Source organism: Oncorhynchus clarkii, unplaced genomic scaffold (genome assembly GCF_045791955.1).
Source record: "Oncorhynchus clarkii lewisi isolate Uvic-CL-2024 unplaced genomic scaffold, UVic_Ocla_1.0 unplaced_contig_8629_pilon_pilon, whole genome shotgun sequence".
NCBI classification, from domain to species: domain Eukaryota; kingdom Metazoa; phylum Chordata; class Actinopteri; order Salmoniformes; family Salmonidae; genus Oncorhynchus; species Oncorhynchus clarkii.
In genome coordinates, this window is record NW_027257957.1 from 45,001 (window position 1) to 57,960 (window position 12,960).

Below are 12,960 nucleotides of genomic sequence, written 5' to 3' on the forward strand. Positions count from 1 at the left end.
GCAGGGTAGCTATGACTGATGTGTGTGTGTGTGTGTGTGTGTTCCAGAGGAGCCTTTCCTGAGGCATGTGGAGACAGATGTACTCATCCCCAAGATGATGAGGGAGAAAGCCAAGGAGCTCTGTGCTGAAAAGGTTACAGGTGAATATCTGAGATTTAATAAAAACTTGTGTTAGCTAACCTGAACAAATGCTTAGGCTTTAGGTCAGCGGGCTTACAGTCTTGTGGCACCCAGGCTATATGGGCTGGAACCCAGGCTATATGGGCTGGAACTCAGGCTATATGGGCTGGAACCCAGGCTATATGGGCTGGAACCCAAGATATATGGGCTGGAACCCAGGCTATATGGGCTGGAACTCAGGCTATATGGGCTGGAACCCAAGATGGTCACAGAGATACAGTTGAAGTCAGAAGTTTGCATACACCTTAGACAAATGCATTTAAACTCAGTTTTTCATAATCCCTGACATTTTAATCCAAGTAAACATGTCCTGTTTAAGGTCAGTTAGGATCACCACTTTATTTTAAGAATGTGAAAAGTCAGAATATTATTCGAGAGAATGATTTATTTCAGCTTTTATTTCTTTCATCACATTCCCAGTGTGTCAGAAGTTTACATACACTCAATTAGTATTTGGTAGCATTGCCTTTACATTGTTTAACTTGGGTCAAATGTTTCGGGTAGCCTTCCACAAGCTTCACACAATACATTGGGTGAATTTTGGCCCATTCCTCCTGACAGAGCTGGTGTAACTGAGTCAGGTTTGTAGGCCTCCTTGCTTGCACACGCTTTTTCAGTTCTGCTCACACATTTTCTATAGGGTTGAGGTCAGGGCTTTGTGGTGGCCACTCCAATACCTTCACTTTGTTGTCCTTAAGCAATTTTTCCACAACTTTGGAAGTATGCTTGGGGTCATTGTCCATTTGGAAGATCCATTTTTGACCAAGCTTTAACTTCCTGATTGATGTCTTGAGATGTTGCTTCAATATATGCCCATAATTTTCCTTCTCATGATGCCATCTATTTTGTGAAGTGCACCAGTCCCTCCTGCAGCAAAGCACCCCTACAACATGATGCTGCCACCCCCGTGCTTCACGGTTGGGATGGTGTTCCTCAGCTTGCAAGCATCCCCCTTTTTCCTCCAAACATAACGATGGTCATTATGGCCAAACAGTTCTATTTTTGTTTCATCAGACCACAGGACATTTCTCCAAAAAGTACAATCTTTGTCCCCATGTGTAGTTGCAAACCGTAGTGTGGCTTTTTTTTATGGCTGTTTTGGAGCAGTGGCTTCTTCCTTGCTGAGTGGCCTTTCAGGTTATAGCGAAATAGGACTCGTTTTACTGTGGATATAGACACTTTTGTACCTGTTTCCTCCAGCATCTTCACAAGGTCCTTTGCTGTTTTTCTGGGATTGATTTGCACTTTTCACACAAAGTACGTTCATCTCTAGGAGACAGAACGCGTCTCCTTCCTGAGTGGTATGAAGGCTGCGTGGTTCCATGGTGTTTATACTTGCGTACTATTGTTTGTACAGATGAACATGGTACCTTCAGGCGTTTGGAAATTGCTCCCAATGATGAACCAGACTTGTGGAGGTCTACAATTTTTTTTCTGGGGTCTTGGCTGATTTCTTTAGATTTTCCCATGATGTTAAGCAGAGGGACTGAGTTTGAAGGTAGGCCTTGAAATACATCCACAGGTACACCTCCAATTGACTCAAATGATGTCCATTAGCCTATCAGAAGCTTCTAAAGCTATGACATCATTTTCTGGAAATTTCCAAGCTGTTTAAAGGCAAGGTCAACTTAGTGTATGTATTTTTTATTGAACCTTTATTTAACCAGGCAAGTCAGTTAAGAACAAATTCTTATTTTCAATGACGGCCTAGGAACAGTGGGTTAACTGGTCTAGGAACAGTGGGTTAACTGCCTGTTCAGGGGCAGAACGACAGATTTGTACCTTGTCAGCTCGGGGGTTTGAACTTGCAACCTTCCGGTTACTAGTCCAACGCTCTAACCACTAGTCTACCCTGCCGTAAACTGCTGACCCACTGGAATTGTGATACAGTGAAGTAGATGTCTTAACCGACTTGCCAAAACTATAGTTTGTTAACAAGAAACTTTAAAACGAGGTTTAATGACTCCAACCTAAGTGTCTGTAAACTTCTGACTTCAACTGTATATCCAAAGTTCACCTCCGCTGTTTACACACATTGTCGGGTTGCTGAGGTCTCTACCTTCCCAGTTACAAGCTCAAGCAAAGGCCCTATTAATGCCCTGAGCCAAGACAGAGTATTAATGGACACCTCCCCTGTTGTGTATATTTGTGGTTTTTCTGTTGCGTTCATCTGGCTGTCATGCCCGGTCTGAAAACCAGTCAGAAGTAGATGACCTGATGAAGGGGGAAAAAAGACAGTCAAGGCATTTTCTATCTCGACCAAACCTGATATGGTGGTTAAATATGAATATTCCTCTTGATACACTTCCTCTTTTCTGTCCCCAACGCCTTTTTAAAAAAAATAGCAGTGTTAATGGTGCCTTTTATTAAAAGGAGTAGAGGCTGCTGATCTGATTGTGTTATAGCTCAACACGTCGGCCTAACAGAAACGTGTTCTCCTTTTTTTTACAGGAAGATACTTGAAACAGACTGCGGTTAAATGTTTTTGTTAACATCTCTAAATTCACTTTATGCTGCCGGCATCAACATGGTTATTTATTTTTAACCATACGGAGTCTCGGGGGGTCGCTGCTGTAATGTTGTTGCAGGGCATTTCCACGGCAACGGAGAGATGCTGAGACTCCGATTTTTTATTTTTTTTTCACTTTAAAAAAATCTATGTCAAACAAAAGAACAATGAAACAAAGTTAAACAAACCATTACAACTCGATGCATAAAGACTTTTTAACAATTTCCACCATTTTTTTTTCTTCTTCACAAAAACACATTTTCTTGAGGAACAGTGCATGGCACCAGCAGCACAAACCGTCAGTCTGTTACCAAAATGTACATCTGCACTGTTCAAGTAAATGTGTTTTTAAAAAAAAAAACTATTCTTTTGAAAATCGTTAAAAGTAATTGTGCATAGAGTTGTATCATTGTTTTTTTGTTTTGGCGTCCATTTTAAAAGTGAAAACGGCTCTGCATCATTCTGTTACTGTGGGATTGCCCAACAGCAACTCTTGGTGCTGCATAGGTGCTTCGATTGTGGTTAGGCCTAAAGTCTGTCCTCTTCATCCTCTGAGGCGACACGCCTGCTGCTGCTCGCCCAGAGAGGCACAGCCCTCGAGGTGGCAGGGCTGTGGAAATCCCCTTCTGGTCTCCTCTCTGCCCCCTCCTTTTCACACCTCCGCCCCAGCTGCTGTATTGCCTGCATACTACTCTATTTGTATTACTGATGCCTGCAGTGGCTGTTTGCCCTGGTTCTGCCCTGGTTCTCACCTGGTTCTGACCTGGTTCTGACCTGGTTCTGACCTGGTTCTGACACGTGTGTCCTTACTCCTCGGTACTGCACTGATTAGATCAGCTACTTCAGAACAGTCACATGTGTCCTCAGTACTGCACTGATTAGATCAGCTACTTCAGAACAGTCACATGTGTCCTCTGTACTGCACTGATTAGATCAGTTACTTCAGAACAGTCACATGTGTCCTCCGTACTGCACTGATTAGATCAGCTACTTCAGAACAGTCACACGTGTCCTCAGTACTGCACTGATGAGATCAGCTACTTCAGAACAGTCAGCTCTCCGTATCTCATCACATACAGTGGGGAGAACAAGTATTTGAAACACTGCCGATTTTGCAGGTTTTCCTACTTACAAAGCATGTAGAGGCCTGTAATTTTTTATCATAGGTACACTTCAACTGTGAGAGACGGAATCTAAAACAGAGTAGGAATGGAAGAAGGTCATGTGGTCTGATGAGACAAAAATAGAGCTTTTTGGTCTAAACTCCACTCGCCGTGTTTGGAGGAAGAAGAAGGATGAGTACAACCCCAAGAACACCATCCCAACCGTGAAGCATGGATGTGGAAACATCATTCTTTGGGGATGCTTTTCTGCAAAGGGGACAGGACGACTGCACCGTATTGAGGGGAGGATGGATGGGGCCATGTATCGTGAGATCTTGGCCAACAACCTCCTTCCCTCAGTAAGAGCATTGAAGATGGGTCGTGGCTGGGTCTTCCAGCATGACAACGACCCGAAACACACAGCCAGGGCAACTAAGGAGTGGCTCCGTAAGAAGCATCTCAAGGTCCTGGAGTGGCTTAGCCAGTCTCCAGACCTGAACCCAATAGAAAATCTTTGGAGGGAGCTGAAAGTCCGTATTGACCAGTGACAGCCCCGAAACCTGAAGGATCTGGAGAAGGTCTGTATGGAGGAGGGGGCCAAAATCCCTGCTGCAGTGTGTTCAAACCTGGTCAAAAACGACAGGAAACGTATGATCTCTGTAATTGCAAACAAAGGTTTCTGTACCAAATATTAAGTTCTGCTTTTCTGATGTATCAAATACTTATGTCATGTAATAAAATGCTAATTAATTACTTAAAAATCGTGTGGTTTTCTGGATTTTTGTTTTAGATTCCGTCTCTCACAGTTGCAGTGTACCTATGATAAAAATTACAGACCTCTACATGCTTTGTAAGTAGGAAAACCTGCAACATCGGCAGTGTATCAAATACTTGTTCACCCCACTGTATATGATTATGTAGAGGTGATTGATGTCAGTTTTGTCTGGGGACTCGGATTAGGAGATTATAATTTTAGTGGAGGGAGGGGGGGGGGGGGGGGGTTGTGATAATCCCTCACTACTTCATACCTCCTCCTCCCGAAGTCCTCTTCCTCTCACTACCACGTAGTCTCTAGTGGAGATCACTGGATAATGTGCTCGTCCCACGTGGTACCCTATTCCCTAATGGGCCCTGGTTAAAAGTAGTGCACTATATAGGGAATAGGGCTCTGGTCTATAGTAGTGCACTATATAGGGAATAGGGCTCTGGTCTAAAGTAGTGCACTATATAGGGAATAGGGTGTCAGTTGGGAGGCTGCCTCTGAGATCACTGTCACTATGGTCCTTTCTGTCACTGTGTTGGGTGACTGCTGATGTGTGATGGGGTACCCCCCCCCCCAGTACAGTCCTCTGAGATCACAGTCACTGTGTTGGGTGACTGCTGATGTGTGATGGGATACCCCCCCAGTACAGTCCTCTGAGATCACAGTCACTGTGTTGGGTGACTGCTGATGTGTGATGGGGTACCCCCCCAGTACAGTCCTCTGAGATCAGTCACTGTGTTGGGTGACTGCTGATGTGTGATGGGATACCCCCCCAGTACAGTCCTCTGAGATCAGTCACTGTGTTGGGTGACTGCTGATGTGTGATGGGGTACCCCCCCAGTACAGTCCTCTGAGATCACAGTCACTGTGTTGGGTGACTGCTGATGTGTGATGGGGTACCCCCCCAGTACAGTCCTCTGAGATCAGTCACTGTGTTGGGTGACTGCTGATGTGTGATGGGATACCCCCCCAGTACAGTCCTCTGAGATCAGTCACTGTGTTGGGTGACTGCTGATGTGTGATGGGGTACCCCCCCAGTACAGTCCTCTGAGATCAGTCACTGTGTTGGGTGACTGCTGATGTGTGATGGGGTACCCCCCCAGTACAGTCCTCTGAGATCACAGTCACTGTGTTGGGTGACTGCTGATGTGTGATGGGGTACCCCCCAATACAGTCCTCTGAGATCACAGTCACTGTGTTGGGTGACTGCTGATGTGTGATGGGATACCCCCCCAGTACAGTCCTCTGAGATCAGTCACTGTGTTGGGTGACTGCTGAAGTGTGATGGGATACCCCCCCAGTACAGTCCTCTGAGATCAGTCACTGTGTTGGGTGACTGCTGATGTGTGATGGGATACCCCCCAGTACAGTCCTCTGAGATCAGTCACTGTGTTAGGTGACTGCAGATGTGTGATGGGATACCCCCCAGTACAGTCCTCTGAGATCAGTCACTGTGTTGGGTGACTGCTGATGTGTGATGGGATACCCCCCCAGTACAGTCCTCTGAGATTACAGTCACTGTGTTGCGTGACTGCTGATGTGTGATGGGATACCCCCCCAGTACAGTCCTCTGAGATCAGTCACTGTGTTGGGTGACTGCTGATGTGTGATGGGATACCCCCCAGTACAGTCCTCTGAGATCACAGTCACTGTGTTGCGTGACTGCTGATGTGTGATGGGATACCCCCCAGTACAGTCCTCTGAGATCACAGTCACTGTGTTGCGTGACTGCTGATGTGTGATGGGATACCCCCCCAGTACAGTCCTCTGAAATTACAGTCACTGTGTTGGGTGACTGCTGATGTGTGATGGGCTACCCCCCCAGTACAGTCCTCTGAAATTACAGTCACTGTGTTGGGTGACTGCTGATGTGTGATGGGATACCCCCCCAGTACAGTCCTCTGAGATCACAGTCACTGTGTTGGGTGACTGCTGATGTGTGATGGGATACCCCCCCAGTACAGTCCTCTGAGATCACAGTCACTGTGTTGGGTGACTGCTGATGTGTGATGGGATACCCCCCCCAGTACAGTCCTCTGTGTTTCTGTTCTGCTGATTTACATTAGTCACACTGTTCTGCCTCGTCAAATTGCTTCTGCAGGTTTTCCTGCGTTGGGATGAAAAGCAAGTCGTGGTGATAATCACGCTGATCAGAACAGGGAGATTATCATGATGGGTTTGCATCCCAAATGGCACCCTATTCTCTCTACAGTGTACTGCTGTTGAGCAGGGCTCTGGTCTAAAAGGTTGTGCACTTCGTAGGGGTTAGGATACATTGTCATTTTGGGATGCGTTCCATTGTTGTTTATTAGACGCTGGAGACGGGGGGGGGGGAGGGCTAATTAAAGTCTGGCTAACAGCATGAAGAGACGAGGCCAGGACCCTTCAGCACCTCTTTAACACCACCAACACAATGGCACCTTTTCATCCACAACACCTTGATATCAGTTAGAAAGGATTGACAGGGAATATCTTGGTGTTTTTAGAAAATCTCTGTAGTCTAATGGCCAACTCCACCTCTGTATGATTCACTTTGCACTCAGCTGTTTGTCAGGGTCTCAACTGCTTTTTGGCAAACATCATGTCTTTTTTTAATGAAATGGTTAGAAAAGGAGAGTCTTTGTTAAGTCGAACATCTCAGCCCTAAATGTGTCTTCTACGGTCAAACTGAAAGAGACACACCGAGCTCTGTACGTCATTCAGAGTAACTATAGACCTGGTTGGTTTACAGAGTTCTGTACGTTATTTAGAGTCAATATAGACCTGGTTGGTTTACAGAGTTCTGTACGTCATTCAGAGTAACTATAGACCTCGTTGGTTTACAGAGTTCTGTACGTTATTCATAGTAACTATAGACCTGGTTGGTTTACAGAGTTCTGTACGTCATTCAGAGTAACTATAGACCTCGTTGGTTTACAGAGTTCTGTACGTCATTCAGAGTAACTATAGACCTCGTTGGTTTACAGAGTTCTGTACGTTATTCATAGGAACTATAGACCTCGTTGGTTTACAGAGTTCTGTACGTTATTCATAGTAACTATAGACCTGGTTGGTTTACAGAGTTCTGTACATTATTCATAGTAACTATAGACCTCGTTGGTTTACAGAGTTCTGTACGTTATTCATAGTAACTATAGACCTCGTTGGTTTACAGAGTTCTGTACGTCATTCAGCGTAACTATAGACCTGGTTGGTTTACAGAGTTCTGCATGTTATTTAGAGTAAATATAGACCTGGTTGGTTTACAGAGTTCTGTACGTCATTCAGCGTAACTATAGACCTCGTTGGTTTACAGAGTTCTGTACGTTATTCATAGTAACTATAGACCTCGTTGGTTTACAGAGTTCTGTACGTCATTCAGCGTAACTATAGACCTCGTTGGTTTACAGAGTTCTGTACGTCATTCAGCGTAACTATAGACCTCGTTGGTTTACAGAGTTCTGTACGTCATTCAGCGTAACTATAGATCATTAGTGTTGAGCGATTTAACAGCCATTTCCTATTTCTTATGGTTATTAAACAACTACTTGACCGATGTCGGTTCAATTACTTGAATTCCATTTAGTTTGTTTTTTTTGGGAGCCCAAATAATTCATGAAAGAAATCAGACTAAAGGCCGTACAGTATGGGGAGCACATAGCGCTAGATGGCCTGGCTGGCTGCTAATGCCTGAGCAGAGATCAAATGATTTTACTTTAAAGAATGTAAAATAATAGTTATCAAATAAAAACTAAGTAAAATACGCAACTGAAATATTGTATTTTTTTCATTGTAATTTCCTGTTCTATTGATGTCTACCCAACGTGGGCCTGACAGATACAGACAATATCATATTTTAGAGGTTTTGCAAATTGAATGTTCACTATTTTCACTTAATCATTGTAATATTATTTCATAATACGTTATCAAAACCGAAATCGAAAACCGTGATGATTGTTTAAATAAAATGCAACCGAAACTGAACTAACCTCCAAAAAGCCCTATTGGCTCAGCACTATTCTATATGTATGGCCTCTGTGTGAATAGAAAGCCCTATTGGCTCAGCACTATTCTATATGTATGGCCTCTCCTCTGTGTGAATAGAAAGCCCTATTGGCTCAGCACTATTCTATATGTATGACCTCTCCTCTGTGTGAACAGAAAGCCCTATTGGCTCAGCACTATTTTATATGTATGGCCTCTGTGTGAATAGAAAGCCCTATTGGCTCAGCACTATTTTATATGTATGGCCTCTGTGTGAATAGAAAGCCCTATTGGCTCAGCACTATTCTATATGTATGGCCTCTGTTTGAATAGAAAGCCCTATTGGCTCAGCACTATTATATATGTAGGGCCTCTGTTTGAGTAGAAAGCCCTATTGGCTCAGCACTATTCTATATGTAGGGCCTCTCCTCTGTGTGAATAGAAAGCCCTATTGGCTCAGCACTATTCTATATGTATGTCCTCTGTGTGAATAGAAAGCCCTATTGGCTCAGCACTATTCTATATGTATGGCCTCTGTTTGAATAGAAAGCCCTATTGGCTCAGCACTATTCTATATGTAGGGCCTCTGTTTGAATAGAAAGCCCTATTGGCTCAGCACTATTCTATATGTATGGCCTCTGTGTGAATAGAAAGCCCTATTGGCTCAGCACTATTCTATATGTATGGCCTCTGTTTGAATAGAAAGCCCTATTGGCTCAGCACTATTCTATATGTATGGCCTCTCCTCTGTGTGAACAGAAAGCCCTATTGGCTCAGCACTATTCTATATGTATGGCCTCTCCTCTGTGTGAATAGAAAGCCCTATTGGCTCAGCACTGTTCTATATGTATGGCCTCTCCTCTGTGTGAATAGAAAGCCCTATTGGCTCAGCACTATTCTATATGTATGTCCTCTGTGTGAATAGAAAGCCCTATTGGCTCAGCACTATTCTATATGTATGGCCTCTGTGTGAATAGAAAGCCCTATTGGCTCAGCACTATTCTATATGTATGGCCTCTGTTTGAATAGAAAGCCCTATTGGCTCAGCACTATTCTATATGTAGGGCCTCTGTTTGAATAGAAAGCCCTATTGGCTCAGCACTATTCTATATGTATGGCCTGTCCTCTGTGTGAACAGAAACCCCTATTGGCTCAGCACTATTCTATATGTATGACCTCTCCTCTGTGTGAATAGAAAGCCCTATTGGCTCAGCACTGTTCTATATGTATGGCCTCTGTGTGAATAGAAAGCCCTATTGGCTCAGCACTATTCTATATGTATGACCTCTCCTCTGTGTGAATAGTTTAGATTGCTGCTCTTTTCCATTCATATTAATAGCCAGATAGGCCTGGTCTGTGTGAGGGATAGTTATAATGGACCATGCCAGCCAGATAGGCCTGGTCTGTGTGAGGGACCGTTATAATGGACCGTGCCAGACAGCTAGGCCTGGTCTGTGTGAGGGACAGTTATAATGGACCATGCCAGACAGATAGGCCTGGTCTGTGTGAGGGACCGTTATAATGGACCGTGCCAGACAGATAGGCCTGGTCTGTGTGAGGGACAGTTATAATGGACCATGCCAGACAGATAGGCCTGGTCTGTGTGAGTGACAGTTATAATGGACCATGCCAGACAGATAGGCCTGGTCTGTGTGAGGGACAGTTATAATGGACCATGCCAGACAGATAGGCCTGGTCTGTGTGAGGGACAGTTATAATGGACCATGCCAGACAGATAGGCCTGGTCTGTGTGAAGGACCGTTATAATGGACCATGCCAGACAGATAGGCCTGGTCTGTGTGAAGGACCGTTATAATGGACCATGCCAGACAGATAGGCCTGGTCTGTGTGAAGGACCGTTATAATGGACCATGCCAGACAGATAGGCCTGGTCTGTGTGAAGGACCGTTATAATGGACCATGCCAGACAGATAGGCCTGGTCTGTGTGAGGAACAGTTATAATGGACCATGCCAGACAGATAGGCCTGGTCTGTGTGAGGGACCGTTATAATGGACCATGCCAGACAGATAGGCCTGGTCTGTGTGAGGGACCGTTATAATGGACCATGCCAGACAGATAGTTACACTGGTGCCAATGTGGACAGAAACACCAACCACAGGTATGAATAGATATGATGTAGTCTCCTAGCAGAGACAGTATGGTTGGCTGTCCCCTCTCTCTCTCCTCTCAGCCTGGTGGAAGAGGAGACTCTGGGGCTGTGGTAAGATAAGAGGCCTGTCAGTACTCCCTACGGTAGTATCTACTCTGACCAGGCTTGTCACCGTGTGGCAGAGAGGCCTAGCAGAGACAGTATGGTTGGCTGTCCCCTCTCTCTCTCTCCTCTCAGCCTGTGGCTACATTCAGATTGGCAGAGGGGGCCAGATTTGAAAGAGACATGACCTGTTTAGACTGGGGCTCTTACCCTGGTTGCTTTTTAAAAGGCCCTTGTCTTAACGGTATCACAGCTTGGGAATCCAAACTGAATCACGCTGCGTTTTGCGATTCTTTTACTTTCACTAATTCAGTCTGGTTTTCGTGATTAAGTTTGGATTTCAAGACTACTCTGATCCACTGGCTAAATCTGTCTCCTTCCATCCATCTGGTTTCAGCGTTCAACCACTGTTGTAAAGAGACTCGTTTCCTGATGGTGGTAATTTACTGGCTAAATCTGTCTCCTTCCATCCATCTGGTTTCAGCGTTCAACCACTGTTGTAAAGAGACTGGTTTCCTGATGGTGGTAATTTACTGGCTAAATCTGTCTCCTTCCATCCATCTGGTTTCAGGGTTCAACCACTGTTGTAAAGAGACTGGTTTCCTGATGGTGATAATTTACTGGCTAAATCTGTCTCCTTCCATCTATCTGGTTTCAGGGTTCAACCACTGTTGTAAAGAGACTGCTTTCCTGATGGTGGTAATTTACTGGCTAAATCTGTCTCCTTCCAACTCTGGTTTCAGCGTTCAACCACTGTTGTAAAGAGACTGGTTTCCTGATGGTGTTCAAGTGTCGGGATCAGAACGCTGCCCTGAAGGAGTGTCTGACCGTACAGTGAGTCAACTAACTGTTGTTCATACTGACTCAGTGTTCTAATGATAACAGTCTTCTGTACACCACTCTCTCTCAGCTACAGAGACTCTGTGTTCTAATGATAAGTCTTATGTACACCACTCTCTCTCAGCTACAGAGACTCAGTGTTCTAATGATAAGTCTTCTGTACACCACTCTCTCTCAGCTACAGAGACTCAGTGCTCTAATGATAAGTCTTCTGTACATCACTCTCTCTCAGCTACAGAGACTCAGTGTTCTAATGATAAGTCTTCTGTACACCACTCTCTCTCAGCTACAGAGACTCTGCGTTCTTCGAGGAGTGCAAGCAGGAGTACATCAAGGAGAAGCTGGAGTACCAGAGGACAGGGGTGGCGGCTAAGAACCGCTCACAAAAACTACCAACCAGCATGTAGGTTCCAAATTGACCCCTGACCCCTGAACATGTTGCTTCCACCTGTCCAATCCTCTCAGATCTACGGGATTGGTTCGGTAGCAGGGGCTAGGGGTCACGGAGGGTGGCAGGGGGAGTGAGGGCTACTCACGGGGCTTTACAGTGTGTGTATTGTACATCCGGTTGGTATGCTCATTGCCCCAACGGGAGGAACTAGAAGTGGCAGTAGACAGGAGGACATCCTAGGCCCTAAGTGACCTGTGTAACGACTACGAGGCAGATTGGTAAGGTGTGTCTAAAGGCCTCCGTTCACCTGTATGTAGGGAAAAGGAATCTCTTACAGATACGTGTTCTCAACAGAGTCCCTCTGGTTGATCTGATCTAACAGCCATGATGGAAAAATCACACTGTCCTCAACAGAGTCCCTCTGGTTGATCTGATCTAACAGCCATGATGGAAAAATCACACTGTCCTCAACAGAGTCCCTCTGGTTGATCTGATCTAACAGCCATGATGGAAAAATCACACTGTTCCTCCTATTTCAGAATGATCCAATAATGTTTTGTTGTTGATGCTGTCTGTCTGCTCTGCAGTTAGAATATTTATGAAGAATTCTCTCTGTCAATGCTTTGGAAACGTTTTCATGTTGAGTTTGTTAGCAACCAATACTGTCCAAAGTGAGATTGATTCCAATGATATAAGACCTGTCCAAAGTGAGATTGATTCCAATGATATAAGACCTGTCCAAAGTGAGATTGATTCCAATGATATAAGACCTGTCCAAAGTACATTAATAATAGTCAAGGTGTTAACATCCTCCACTATGAGAATGTTCCGGAAGGTTCGTAATTATACACAAGATTGATACTGCATAGAGGCTCCATCCCGTAGTTAGGATTCACCGGTGAGTTGCCGTAACGACCGGTGAAGCATTATGGGTAGAGAGTTGTTGTAAAAAAAAAGGTCTGATTTTTAATATAACATTTGACTTGACATTGTGTTA

At 44.7% G+C, this 12,960-nt stretch overlaps 1 protein-coding gene across 1 annotated transcript in view; it reads left to right on the forward strand.

Moving 5' to 3' along the window:
* LOC139394263 (COX assembly mitochondrial protein homolog) overlaps positions 1 to 12,362 on the forward strand; it is a 13,037-nt gene extending 675 nt beyond the window's left edge. The window contains exons 2-4 of the mRNA XM_071142288.1: positions 48 to 140; positions 11,476 to 11,566; positions 11,859 to 12,362. Coding sequence (XP_070998389.1) covers positions 48 to 140; positions 11,476 to 11,566; positions 11,859 to 11,979 — 305 coding nt within the window. The 3' untranslated portion in view covers positions 11,980 to 12,362. The remainder of the gene's footprint in view (positions 1 to 47; positions 141 to 11,475; positions 11,567 to 11,858) is intronic.
* Positions 12,363 to 12,960: the final 598 nt, after the last annotated feature.